The sequence below is a fragment of the Pan troglodytes genome, chromosome 9, assembly GCF_028858775.2.
Source record: "Pan troglodytes isolate AG18354 chromosome 9, NHGRI_mPanTro3-v2.0_pri, whole genome shotgun sequence".
Classification (NCBI taxonomy): Eukaryota; Metazoa; Chordata; class Mammalia; order Primates; family Hominidae; genus Pan; species Pan troglodytes.
The window spans coordinates 119,965,742-119,978,143 of record NC_072407.2 but is presented as its reverse complement, the minus strand read 5'-3'; the positions used below and the strand labels follow the sequence as shown (position 1 = coordinate 119,978,143).

Genomic DNA, 12,402 nt, shown 5'->3' with positions numbered 1-12,402 from the left:
CTTTGGACCCTGTATCTTTAACCTCCTTGTTAAGTTTGTCTCTTCCAGAATCAAAGCTGTAAAGCTACAAATGGTTCTTCAAATGGAGCCCCAGATGCAGTCCATGGACCCCTGGACCGGCCTGCTAGCCCATGCTCTGATGTTAATGACATCGAAGGCGCCCTCCTGAGAAAATCTCAACTGCACAACCCCTACTACACCCCAGTTCAGCAGGAAGCAGTTAGAGTGGTCGTTGGCCAACCTCCCCAACAGCACTTGGGTTTTCCTGTTGAGAGGGGGGACTGAGAGACAGGACTAGCTGGATTTCCTAAGCCAACTAAGAATCCCTAAGCCTACCTGGGAAGGTGACCACATCCACCTTTAAACATGGGGCTTGCAACTTAGCTCACACCCAACCAGTAAGGAGAGCTCACTAAAATGCTAATTAGGCAAAAACAGGAGGTAAAGAAATAGCCAATCATCTATTGCCTGAGAGCACAGCAGAAGAGACAATGATCGAGATATAAACCCAAGCATTCGAGCCAGCAATGGCTACCTTCTTTGGGTCCCCTCCCTTTGTATGGGAGCTCTGTTTTCACTCTATTAAATCTTGCAATTGCAAAAAGAAAAAAAAGAAAAAAAGGAGCAGAGGCAAGCATGACACCACCATCGCAGAGAACCAGCCCAGATGGAAAGGCCCCATGATGCTCCTGCTACCCTCTGCCCCCATGGCCAGCTGCCTCCCTGATGGCTCACACAAGTGGCACCTCACTGCCCTGCAGCTGGAGGGGCACTCCAAGGAGCGCCCTTCTCCCCAGGCACCCCCAGCTTAGGGTGTATGCATCACCCAGCCCTGTGCTGGCAGCACGTTACCAATCAGCCTGCATGAAGACCTGTCAGCTGTCATGTGTGAATTCCTTAAATTCAGTTAAATAGTCCATTAAAGATGTGTTTAGAAAATACCTTTGTAAAACAAAGGTAACTTAAAAAATGGAAACTTTCAAATCCATTTATATTTTTATTATAAACAAAACTTAATTAAAAGTTTAACAAACTGGCTGAAAACTCACCAAGTGTCAGACTCACCAGCAATTAGAAAAATGGTAATTTACCAGCATTTCCTCATCAGAGTTCTCTCTCTGGCAAGGGTATATCTAGATCTGTAAGGGTCAGTGGACTGTGAATCAATTTTATGGTTTTTTAAAAATCACCATGTATTGGCCAGGCATGGTGGCTCATGCCTGTAATCCCAGCACTTTGGGAGGCTGAGGCGGGTGGATCACTTGTGGTCAGGAGTTCAAAAACAGCCTGGTCAACATGGTGAAACTCCGTCTCTACTAAAAATACAAAAATTAGCTGGGCACAATGGCGGGTGCCTATGGTCCCAGCTACTCAGGAGGCGGAGGCACCAGAATCGCTTGAACCCAGGAGTTGGAGGTTGCAGTGAGCTGAGATTGTGCCACTGCACTCCAGCCTGGGCGACAGAGTGAAACTCTGTCAAAAAAAAAAAAAAAATTCAGAAGGAAACTCCTCACCACTTGTATTCATAACCGCAATTTGGACTTACTAACTGGCAAGTCTAATGGACACATATTCCAAGGGGAGCTTCCCTGAGAGTTCCATCCTGGGCTGGTGTTATAATAAGGTGGTTGGCTCCTCGTCCCCCTTGTCATTCTTTGGGTGAATAGCTTGGTGCATATAGAAAGCAGCCATTTGCCTCCTACTTTCACCCTTCACATTGTGGACACTGAGCCTGTTTGTTTGTTTTGAGACAGGATCTCGCTCTGTCACCCATGCTGGAGTGCAGTGGCACAATCTTAGCTCACTGCAACCTCTGCCTCCCAGGCGATTCTCCAAGTAGCTGGGACTACAGATGTGAACCACCACGCCCAGCTAATTTTTGTATTTTTTGTAGAGATGGGGGTCTTGCCATGTTGCCCAGGCTGGTCTTGAACTCCTGAGCTCAAGCAATCTGCCTGCCTCGGCCTCCCAAAGTGCTGGGATTACAGGCATGAGCCACTGGGCTCAGCCCCCTAAGCCTATTGTAACCCATAATTGGAATGGTGAGTTTTTGGAATATAAATTGAGACAGTGACAGTTTTTTAAAAAAGTAATCAACAACTAATATTTATTAAGTGCTTTATTTGTAGTAGACATGTATTATTTTATTTTATTTCTTTTTTGTGTGTGTGTGAGATGGAGTCTCACTGTTATTGCGCAGCCTGGAGTGCAATGAATGGCACGATCTCAGATCACTGCAACCTCCATCTACTGGTTTCAAGGGATTCTCCTACCCCAGCCTCCTGAATAGCTGGGATTACAGGTGCTTGTCATCATGCCTGGGCTAATTTTTGTATTTTTAGGAGAGATGGGGTTTCACCATGTTGGCCAGGCTGGTCTTGAACTCCTGACCTCAGGTTATCTGCCCGCCTCGGCCTCCCAAAGTGTAGGGATTACAGGAGTGAGACACTGCGCCTGGCCTATTTTAAATAAATCTATGGTAATTCCAGGCGTTAGGGTACTTTTATTATTTCCATTTCATAGATAAATGAACTGGGTTTCGGAGAAATTATCTTGCTCATGGACACATTGTAAGTAACTGGTAAAACTGAGATTCAAGTTCACATCTGTTTGGCACAAGCACCCAAACACTTAACTTTTGTTCTATATTGCCAAAGGATTGTAGAATTCTATAAATGATTTCTTGCTGACTGATGGTCTTTTGAAATTTCATTTACACTTTCACCTGAAGTGCCTTTTGAAACTGTCATCTTGAAGTGCCCCCGAGGGAGGGAGGCACTTTTCTTTCGGTATCAGGAGATCACTGAAACCCAAAATCTGCGTTCACCATTCCATGTTTGAGTAAGTGCAGGCCTTGCCCTAAACTTTCTTGATTTTACAGGGACATTTTCTGGAAGCCAAAGCAACAACAACAACAACAACAACAACAGAAAAAACCCCTTGACTATACAGAGAAGGCAGTTTGTAAAGAAATAGGAAAAAAAATACACAGGAATTTATCGAATTTAAATTCTATTTAAACTGTGTTGAAAGGCTCTAAGTCTGATGCTTGTCAAAGGACTTTGACCAAAATAGAAGGGTAGATTTTAAAAAGTATTCCACAGGGTAAGGTTTGGGTGAGAAAAAAGTCATCGAAACGTAGACCTAAATTAATAAACAAGAGGCTTTTCTCAGCTACATGGTCCTGACAAAACTGTTTTGAAGTCTGTCTATGTGTTCTAGAATCCTTGTTAATTGCTAATCAAGAACAATCCCTCATACAGATCTTTAAATTAAAAAGCCTGAATTAAATAAAACACCAGGTAAAGACTTTCTGCTACCAAAATTGTTCAAAGCCTGACTTAATTGATGAGAGCTGATCCTTATTCACTTTTTGCCTTAACTGTAGAGAGAAAAATAAAAATTTCCATGCGTGTGCATGCAAATGTCTAACATTATTATGTATTAGTTTTTTGAATGTAAAAAAAATAAGAAAAACAGAAATGACACATAATCTCACTCTCCAGAAAACTCCTTTTTTTGTTGTTGTTTTTTGTTTTGAGACAGAGTCTCATTCTGTTGCCCAGGCTGAAGTGCAGTGGCATGGTATCGGCTCACTGCAACCTCCACCTCCTGAGTTCAAGTGATTCTCGTGCCTCAGCCTCCTGAGTAGGTGGGACTATAGGCGCCTGCCACCACGCCTGGATAATTTTTGTATTTTTTGGTAGAGACGGGGTTTCACCATGTTGACCAGGCTGGTCTCAAACTCCTGACCGCAAGTGATCCCCACATCTCGGCCTCTCAAAGGCTGGGATTACAGGTGTGAGCCACCATGCCTGGCCTCCTGTATTTGTTTTTATTAGAGTAATACATGTACCTGGTAAAAAAAAAAAAACTATGCAGGAAGATATAAAATGAAAAACAAAAGCTCTTTCCTACCACCACCCAGTTCCTCTCCCAGATCATCACATTACTTTTCTTCTGCATCTGTCCAGAAGAATAAGGTGTATATATACATTAAAATGCATATCAAGAAATATATAGTCTTTTAAAAGAATTTTACTATATCCACTTAAACTTTGCTTTTTCATATATAATTATTCGTATTACTCTAGAATATATTTCCTACAGACATTTCCCTACATAACCATGACACAGTGATCAAAATCAGAAAATTAATAACAATACACTACTCCCATCTAATTCTCACATTACTCAAGTTTTGTCAGTTGCCCCGATAGTGGCTTTTACAGCAAAAGGATACAATTCAGAATCACAAGTTGCATTTAGTTGTCATGTCTCTTTATTCTGCTTCAGTCTGGAGCATTTTCTCAATCTTCTCTTGAATGATCTTTATACTCAGGCTGGAGTACAGTGGTGTGATCTTGGCTCACTGCAATCTCTGTCTCCTGGGCTCAAACCATCCTCCCACCTCAGCCTCCCAAGTAGCTGGGACCACAGGCACGCACCACCACACCCAGCTAATTTTTTTTTTGTGTGTGTATTTTTTTGTTAGAGACGGGGTTTCGCCATTTGCCCAGGCTGGTCTCGGACTCCTGGCCTCAAGAGATCCTCCTGTCTCAGCCTCCCAAAGCACTAGGATTACTGGCATGGGCCACCATGCCTGGCCGATGCTGGTTTCTTCTCCTCGCCCCCCCTCAGGTGGTATGCCATTTCTGTTTGTCTCATTACTGATGAAGCTCACTCTGGTCACTTGATTAAGGTGGTGTTTGCCAAGCTTCCCATCTGTAAAGTTATTATTTTTTTCTCTTTGTAATTAATAAGTACTTTGTGGAGAGGAATTTGAAACTAAGTATGCCATTGTGCAGTAAACTTTTAATTAATTAATTAATTAATTAATGTCTTTTGGACTCATGGTTTCTATTTTATTCAGTGGGTTGTTCCCGCCATCACTTATTTTGATACTCAAATATCAAATCAAATTTTGATACTCTCGCCTTCCCTTGAAAACTTAACAGCCATTGCTTTGTCCAATAGAAGCTAGCTTATATGTCATTTGACATGCTCCTATTGTTTTTTAGGACCTTCCTTATTGTTGCCGTGGCACAGAAAGATGATTCAAATTCATCTTTTACTTTCCCTGCTGGTACTGAAATCAGCCATTTCTCCAAGGGACCCTGGTTCCTTTGAGTGGAAAATGGCATTCAGAAGCCAAGATCTTAGTGGTAGATGTGTCTGTTGATATTGGGACATTGCTGCCTCAAGCCCTCTTAGTGGACAAAGCTACATACATCCATACAGGTCTATGTCCATTTCTATATCTATTTATACGTGTATTAAACTGTAGTTCACACCAATAACTTCAATTCCAATCTAACACCACGAAATTTATTCTAGGTGTCTCTCTTTTTGTATTTGTAACTCTTTTTTCCAACAGTGTGAAGTCTGGCTTCCATTAGTCTTAACATACTACTTAATTAATCCTTTGTATGTAATCAACATCGATATTGATATTGATTGATCAGTATCAATCAATATCCAATCTCTGCTGCCATGTCCTCTCTAGCACTAATGCCTGTCTTCTTCTACTTGGGCTCTGATACTTCATGCTGGGCTGCACCATCATGGCCTTTCTTTTTGCCGTGTTGGGCTCTGACTCCACTTGGTGGGCCATAACCCCTAACACTGCCATGGATGCCCTCCTAATCCCATTCAGGCTTTGACTCCACATACCAGGCTATCCTCCACCTAGAACCCTCCTCATCCTGCTTTGGCTCTGATGCTCCAGGTTAGACTACCTCATTCCCTATGCCTTCCTCTTCCTGCTCAGCCCTGACTCCCCACACCAGGCTTCCCATCTTTATGGATACCCTCCTCCCCCAGCTTGGGATCAGGCATCTTGTGCTGAGCAGCCCTTCTCCATGGACCCCGCTTCACACTGCTCAGGACCACCATAGTGCCACTCCATCACCAATGGCGGCTGAGCCCAAGAAAGAACATGTAGATATTCTGTTCTTTAAGTTCTTTTATATTTGAAAATGTCTGTCTTTTATCTTTATATTTGAACATCTTGGGTTGTTAAAATATTTTTGGTTTTCACTTTTTTTCTCTTAGAACCTTGTAGATTGTGATCTATTGTCTCCCAGCATTACATTTCTGTGAAGAAGCCTGAGCCCAACATAAATTATGTTGCAAGTTGGGTGCGATGGCTCACACCTGTAATCCCAACACTTTAGGTGGCTGAGGCGGGTGGATCACTTGAGGTCAGGGGTTCAAAACCAGCCTGGCCAACATGGCGAAACCCCATCTCTACTAAAAATACAAAAATTAGCTGGGTGTGGTGATGCATGCCTGTAATCCCAGCTACTCGGGAGGCTGAGGTGGAAGAATCACTTGAACCTGGGAGACAGAGTTTGCAGTGAGCCGAGATCACGCCACTGCACTCCAGCCTGGGCGACAGAGTGAGACGTTGTCTCAAAAAAAAAAAAGTTATATCCCCCTGCCCATTCCCCAAGATATTTTCATATTTCTGCATGGATAACCAGGGTCTAGGTAGGAAACATAAGCCACAACAATCATTTTACCAGGGAGAATTTATTCTAGAGAGCTGTTAACTAGGTAACTGAAAAGACAGATAAAGAACACTTGGTGATGTGGAGGTAGCAATGCAGGAGGCAGATGCTAGCACTAAGACTGCGGAAACAAAGGGAAGAACTTGGAAGTATCAAAACATAGAGCCTGGGGGAGGACCTCAGACCTCTGGGAAAGGGGGCTTTGGCAGTCTGGTGCTGGTGTTTCTGGGGCAGAAGGTAGGGTGTAACGAGACTGGTTCCATGAATTTGGAAAAACTGCAAACTAGACCCAGCTGATGCTAGAAGAAACTGCTGGGGTGAAAAAGAAACACTGGGTGATGCTGACAGTGATATGACAATAAGAAGCAGACAGGGGGTAAGTCCCCTCTTCATCCTCCAGCCTTGTAGCCTCTCTCTATTGCCTCCTATTGGCAGAACTTCCCCCAGCTGGCAAGAAGAAACTTTTGCAGAGTCCTCTTTGTAACATCACAAAGCCAAATAGAGAGAGTGGGTTTGAAACTGAGAAACAACAGCTTAACTGGAACAACACTTTAACTAAACTATATCTTGGTCTTGAGTATTAAGCTAACCTCCCACCTCAGTCTCCTGAGTAGCTGGGGCTACATGCGTGTGCCACCATGCCTAGCTACTTTTTGTATTTTTGTAGAGACGGCGTTTCATTGGCCAGGCTGGTCTTGAATTCCTGACCTCAAGTAATCCGCCTGCCTCGGCCTCCCAAAGTGCTGGGATTATAGGTGTAAGCCACTGCCCTGGCCTCTTGAGTAACATTTTATTGTAGGTCAGAATCTTTGTCCCTCTTTTGCATTCGGTTTTATTTATTTATGCTATACTTCACGCGTGTGATTGCTATGTCCTTTATTTGAGTGACTCAGTCCAGACATTCTATTTGTCTGACATTGATGACAGACTATTCTCCTGTATCTTGATTCTATTTTCAAAAAGTGAAATTACTATTTTTACCCGAAACAACATAGCCACGAATTTCTCCTCCTCCTCTTCCTCTTATTTTTCCCCTCCTCCTCCTCCTCCTGTCCTCCTTCCCCTCCTCCTTCTTCTCCCCCAACTTTTTTCTTCTTCTTCCTCCTCCTTTTTCTTCTCCTTTTCCCCTTCTACTTCTCCTCTTGTTTCTCCTTGTTTTTTCTCTTCCTCCTCCTCCTTTTGCTTCTCAGTTTCTCTTCTTCCATCTTCTTCCCCAACCTCCTAATTTACCCCTTGACCTTACTTTGTTTTTAGACTTTTTTCCTCTCCACCTTCTCCTCTTTCTTCCTCATCATTCTAAGTAAATTTTATGCCAATTTTCTTCTTTACGAACTGAAAACCCAAGTTTCCCATGTCAACATTTTATATACGAATAAGCATAGTTTTATTTGTAAAATCAATTTGTAATTTTTTTAAAAGGGGTTTTTATAGAATTAAGATAGTATTTTGGCCAGACCCAGGACTACTGGAATCCTGTCATCAACTACACAAAATCTCTAAGGGAGAGACACATAAAGAAACGGGAGATAAATGTCAAAGAAAAAATAACATATCATAGGACTTATATCCCAAGTCCCCACAGGCCTGTCTTGTAAACTTGACTGGAGCAATGACCAAGGCTAAAGAGCCTTAGGGCATGTTTTTCTCCTCCTTAGCCCAACACCAAATCCTGGGTCTCACCATGCTTTGGTCCACAGGAGCAGGAAACTGTCATAATGAGCATGCCTGTGTGTAAATGCGGGGAGACAATGTTGTCTACACTGACTCCCTACTGCTCCAGTCATATAGAAGGAAGCAATGGAATAGAAGGGCCATAGTTACGACCTCTGAATATATGTTGATCCTGCCCATCAGTAAACTTGGCCCAATTGGCATGACTCCAGAGGGACAGTGAAGCAGGGAGGAAAAGGGGATGTAAAGGATCGTCTTGAATGCATATCTTGCCCTAGAGCCCCATGCTGCTTTCTGGGATCAGGACTAATAGAAGATCACAATTATATTGACTCTTCATGAGCCTTTGACTACATGGTTATGGATCCACATGCAACACTTGCATCTTAATGGTAAGAGTGGAGGCTGGGAGAAATGGCTCCCCCTAGGCCAAATACTACTGTGAGTGACACAAAACAGGACTCCGTTTTGAAGAGCCTCATTCTCTCAAACACCTTTGTGGTCTGAAACTGCTTTTGGATAATGTGGATGTGTGCCTCCCTGCCACAGGTGTTGGAAGTGTGAGTACTTACGTAGGCTGATGGCAATGGGTGGATTGGATGAGGGGCGTCTTCAGGAATCAGTTGATATGGTTATCTAACTGCTAACATAAAGAAGCTCCACATAGCCTGCTCTAAAAGTTATAGCATAGTTCTGGAGATGCCTTTTAAAATTTGTTTATTTCTGTATAATTGTTTTATAGAACAAGTAATTTTAAGCAATAAAGAATAATGGAAAGGACATGGGTTTTGGTGCCAGAAAGAACTGAGTTCTCACTGTGGCTTTGGCATATACAGCTCTGTGAATTGGGTGATTACTTAACTATTAGGAGCTCTAATTACAGTTTCTTTAACTGCAAAATGATGGGCAATAATAATGTAGTCTAAAAAACTAAAATCTACCAAGCAAAAAAAAAAAAGTGGTCGTGGTGGATTTTTTAAAAATTCACATAGCTGACAGCCTGTTGGAGAAACATCTGAGAATTTTCACCTGTAGCAACATCTGTGGGGCAAAAGTTTTATTGACCTTTTCTTAAATTTGGATTTTGTGAAGAGGAATATCAGTTTACCATAGATTCTTGGCTACCGAGACTTATATAAGACCTGCATTTTATATTTTTATTTTTTAAAAAAAGAAACAGGGTCTCACTGTGTTGCTCAGGCTGGTCTCAAATTCCTGGGCTCAAGCAATTCTCCTGCCTCAGTCTCCCAAAGTGCTGAGGATTACAGGCATGAGCCACCACGCCCAGCCTAAGACCTGCATCTTAATGAATGCAGAGTTGGTAGATACGTTATTTCCCTCTGTAAAATCCTAGGTAAGGATTCATGTGCCCATCTGATGTCCCAATTATTTTGGCCAGTAATTAGAATATATTAATTAATCAAGCAAGAAATTTATTCTGGCAAGATCACCAAGAGTGATTTTTCTAAAGCCAGATGTTCTAGTGGGAGCCCCAAGATAATATATCTGTTTGGAATATATTAGCCACAGAGAAATCACCTTTAATTATTCATATAGTAGAGATATCCTAGACCTATTTCTGAGAAAAACTCTGGCTGTGCCTGAAGATTGGCCCACCTCAGTATAGGCATTGCCCAGGAGAGAAAAAGGGTCAGGCGTCTCCATTTCTATTGAGGAAATACTCCCTCATCCCCAGCTTTTTCATTTTCTATGTTTAGTTCTAAAATATGTGGCTTTACCACAGGCATCACATTACCCAACTTCAAACTATACTACAAGGCTACAGTAACCAAAACAGCATGGTACTGATACAAGGAGACACATTAGACCAATGGAACAGAATAGAGAACCCAGAAATAAAGCTGCACACCTACAACCATTGGATCTTTGACAAAGGCTACAATAATAAGAAATGGGGAAAGGAGTCCCTATTCAAAAAATGGTGCTGGGATAGCTGGCTAACCCTATGCAGAAGATTGAAACTGGACCCCTAACTTTCACCATATACAAAAGTTAACTCAAGATAAATTAAAGACTTAAATGTAAGACCTAAAACTGTAAAAATCCTAGAAGAAAAGCTAGAAAATACCATTCTGGACATTGGCCTTGGCAAAGAATTTATGACTAAGTTTCCAAAAGCAGTTACGACAAAAATAAAAACTGACAAATGGGACCTGATTAAACTAAAGGGCTTCTGCACAGCAAAAGAAACTATCAACAGAACAAACAGACAACCTATAGAATGGGAGAAAATATTCACAAACTATGCATCCAACAAGGGTCTAATATCTAGAATCTATAAGGAACTTGGGCAATCTGACAAGCAAAGACCAAATAACCCCATTAAAAAGCGGGCAAAGGACATGAACAGACACTTCTCAAAAGAAGACATACAAGTGGCCAACAAACACGAAAAAATGCTCTCAACATCACTAATCATTGGAAAAATGCAAATCAAAACCACAGTGAGATACCATCTCATGCCAGCAAGGAAAGCTACTATTAAGAAGTCAGAAAATAACAGATGTTGGCAAGGCTGCAGAGGAAAGGGAACGTTTACACACTGTTGGTCGAAATGTAAATTAAAATGTAAATGTAAAATGTAAAGTTCAGTCACTGTGGAAAGCAGTTTGGAGATTTTTCAAGGAACTCAAAACACAACTACCATTTGACTGCACAATCTTATTACTGGGTATATACCCAAAAGAAAATAAGCAGTTCTACCAAAAAGTCACATGCACTCATATGTTCATTGCAGCACTATTCCCAACAGCAAAGACTTAGAATCAACCTAGGTGCCCATCAACAGTGGAGTGGATGAAGAAAATGTGGTACATATACACCATGAAATACTACACAGCCATAAGAAAGAACAAAGTCTTCTCCTTTGCAGCAAAATTGATGAAGCTAGAGGTCATTATCCTACGTAGATTAACACCAGAACAGAAAACCAAATACCACATGTTTTCCGTTACAAGTGAAAGCTTAACACTGGGTACATATGGACAGGGAAAAATAGACACTGGGGACCACTAGATGGGGGAGAGAGGGAGAGGAGCAAGGGTTGAAGAACTAACTATTGGTAATAGTAATGCTCACTACCTGGGTAATGGGATCATTTGTATCCCAAACCTCAGCATCATTCAATATACTCATTTAACAAACCTGTACATCTACTTCCTGAATCTAAAATAAAAGTTGAGGCTGGGCACGGTGGCTCATGTCTGTAATCCCAGCACTTTGAGAGGCTGAGGTGGGCAGATCACCTGAGGTCAGGAGTTCGACACCAGCCTGGTCAACATGGTGAAACCCCACCTCTGCCAAAAATACAAAAATTAGCCAGGCATGGTGGCGGGCAGCTGTAATCCCAGCTACTTGGGAGGCTGAGACAGAAGAATTGCTTAAACCTGGGAGGTCGAGGTTGCAGTGAGCCGAGATCACACCATTGCACTCCAGCCTGGATAACAGAGCGAGACTCTGCCAAAAACAAAACAAAACAAAACAGAACAAAACAAAACTGGCCTCACCCTTTATAAGCAATACAGTGAACATGTAGCTCAGGACCTTACCAGACACCTTACCCTTGACCTGTATATTTTCCAACCTATACATATGGTTTAGTTAAAAAGAATGATTCTTACGGAGGGTCGGTTGAAAGGAAATGTAGTCTATTTCTTCCTAAGGATAGTTTAGGCCTTCCTTGATGTAATAAAAAAAGAGTTATGATATCAACCATGGGCACCAGAATTCCTCATAGGAAAAGAAATGTCTTGTTTGAACAAATAACTTGACAGGTTCTTCAAAATTGGAAAATTGTTGGCCATATCTCATCGAAATTTTTTTTTCTGTTTTCCCTCGTTTTCTCCTTCAGGGAATCTAATTACACATATATTAGGTGGCTTGAAGTTGTCCTGCACCTCACTAATACTCTTTTCTTTCTTTCTTTCTTTCTTTTTTTTTTGGAGACGGCATCTCACTCTATCACCCAGGCTGAAGTGCAGTGCAACCTCCACCACCCAGGTTCAAGCATTCTCCTTCCTCAGCCTCCCGAGTTGCTGGTATTACAGGCACACGCCACCACACCTGGCTAATTTTTTTATATTTTTGGTAGAGATGGTGTTTCACTATTTTGGCCAGGCTTGTCTGGAACTCCTGACCTCAAGTGATCCATCCACCTTGGCCTCCCAAAGTGCTGGGATTACAGGCGTGAGCCACCACG

The 12,402-nt window shown here is 42.1% G+C and overlaps 2 protein-coding genes across 2 annotated transcripts in view; one reads left to right on the top strand and one right to left on the bottom strand.

Moving 5' to 3' along the window:
• The window catches only part of CD3E (CD3 epsilon subunit of T-cell receptor complex), a 541,795-nt gene that overhangs the window by 282,077 nt on the left and 247,316 nt on the right, over positions 1-12,402 (bottom strand). The window lies entirely within an intron of this gene.
• The window catches only part of SMIM35 (small integral membrane protein 35), a 52,452-nt gene that overhangs the window by 29,467 nt on the left and 10,583 nt on the right, over positions 1-12,402 (top strand). Inside the window, exon 2 of the mRNA XM_054662728.2 lies at positions 4,496-4,644. Coding sequence (XP_054518703.1) covers positions 4,496-4,644 — 149 coding nt within the window. The remainder of the gene's footprint in view (positions 1-4,495; positions 4,645-12,402) is intronic.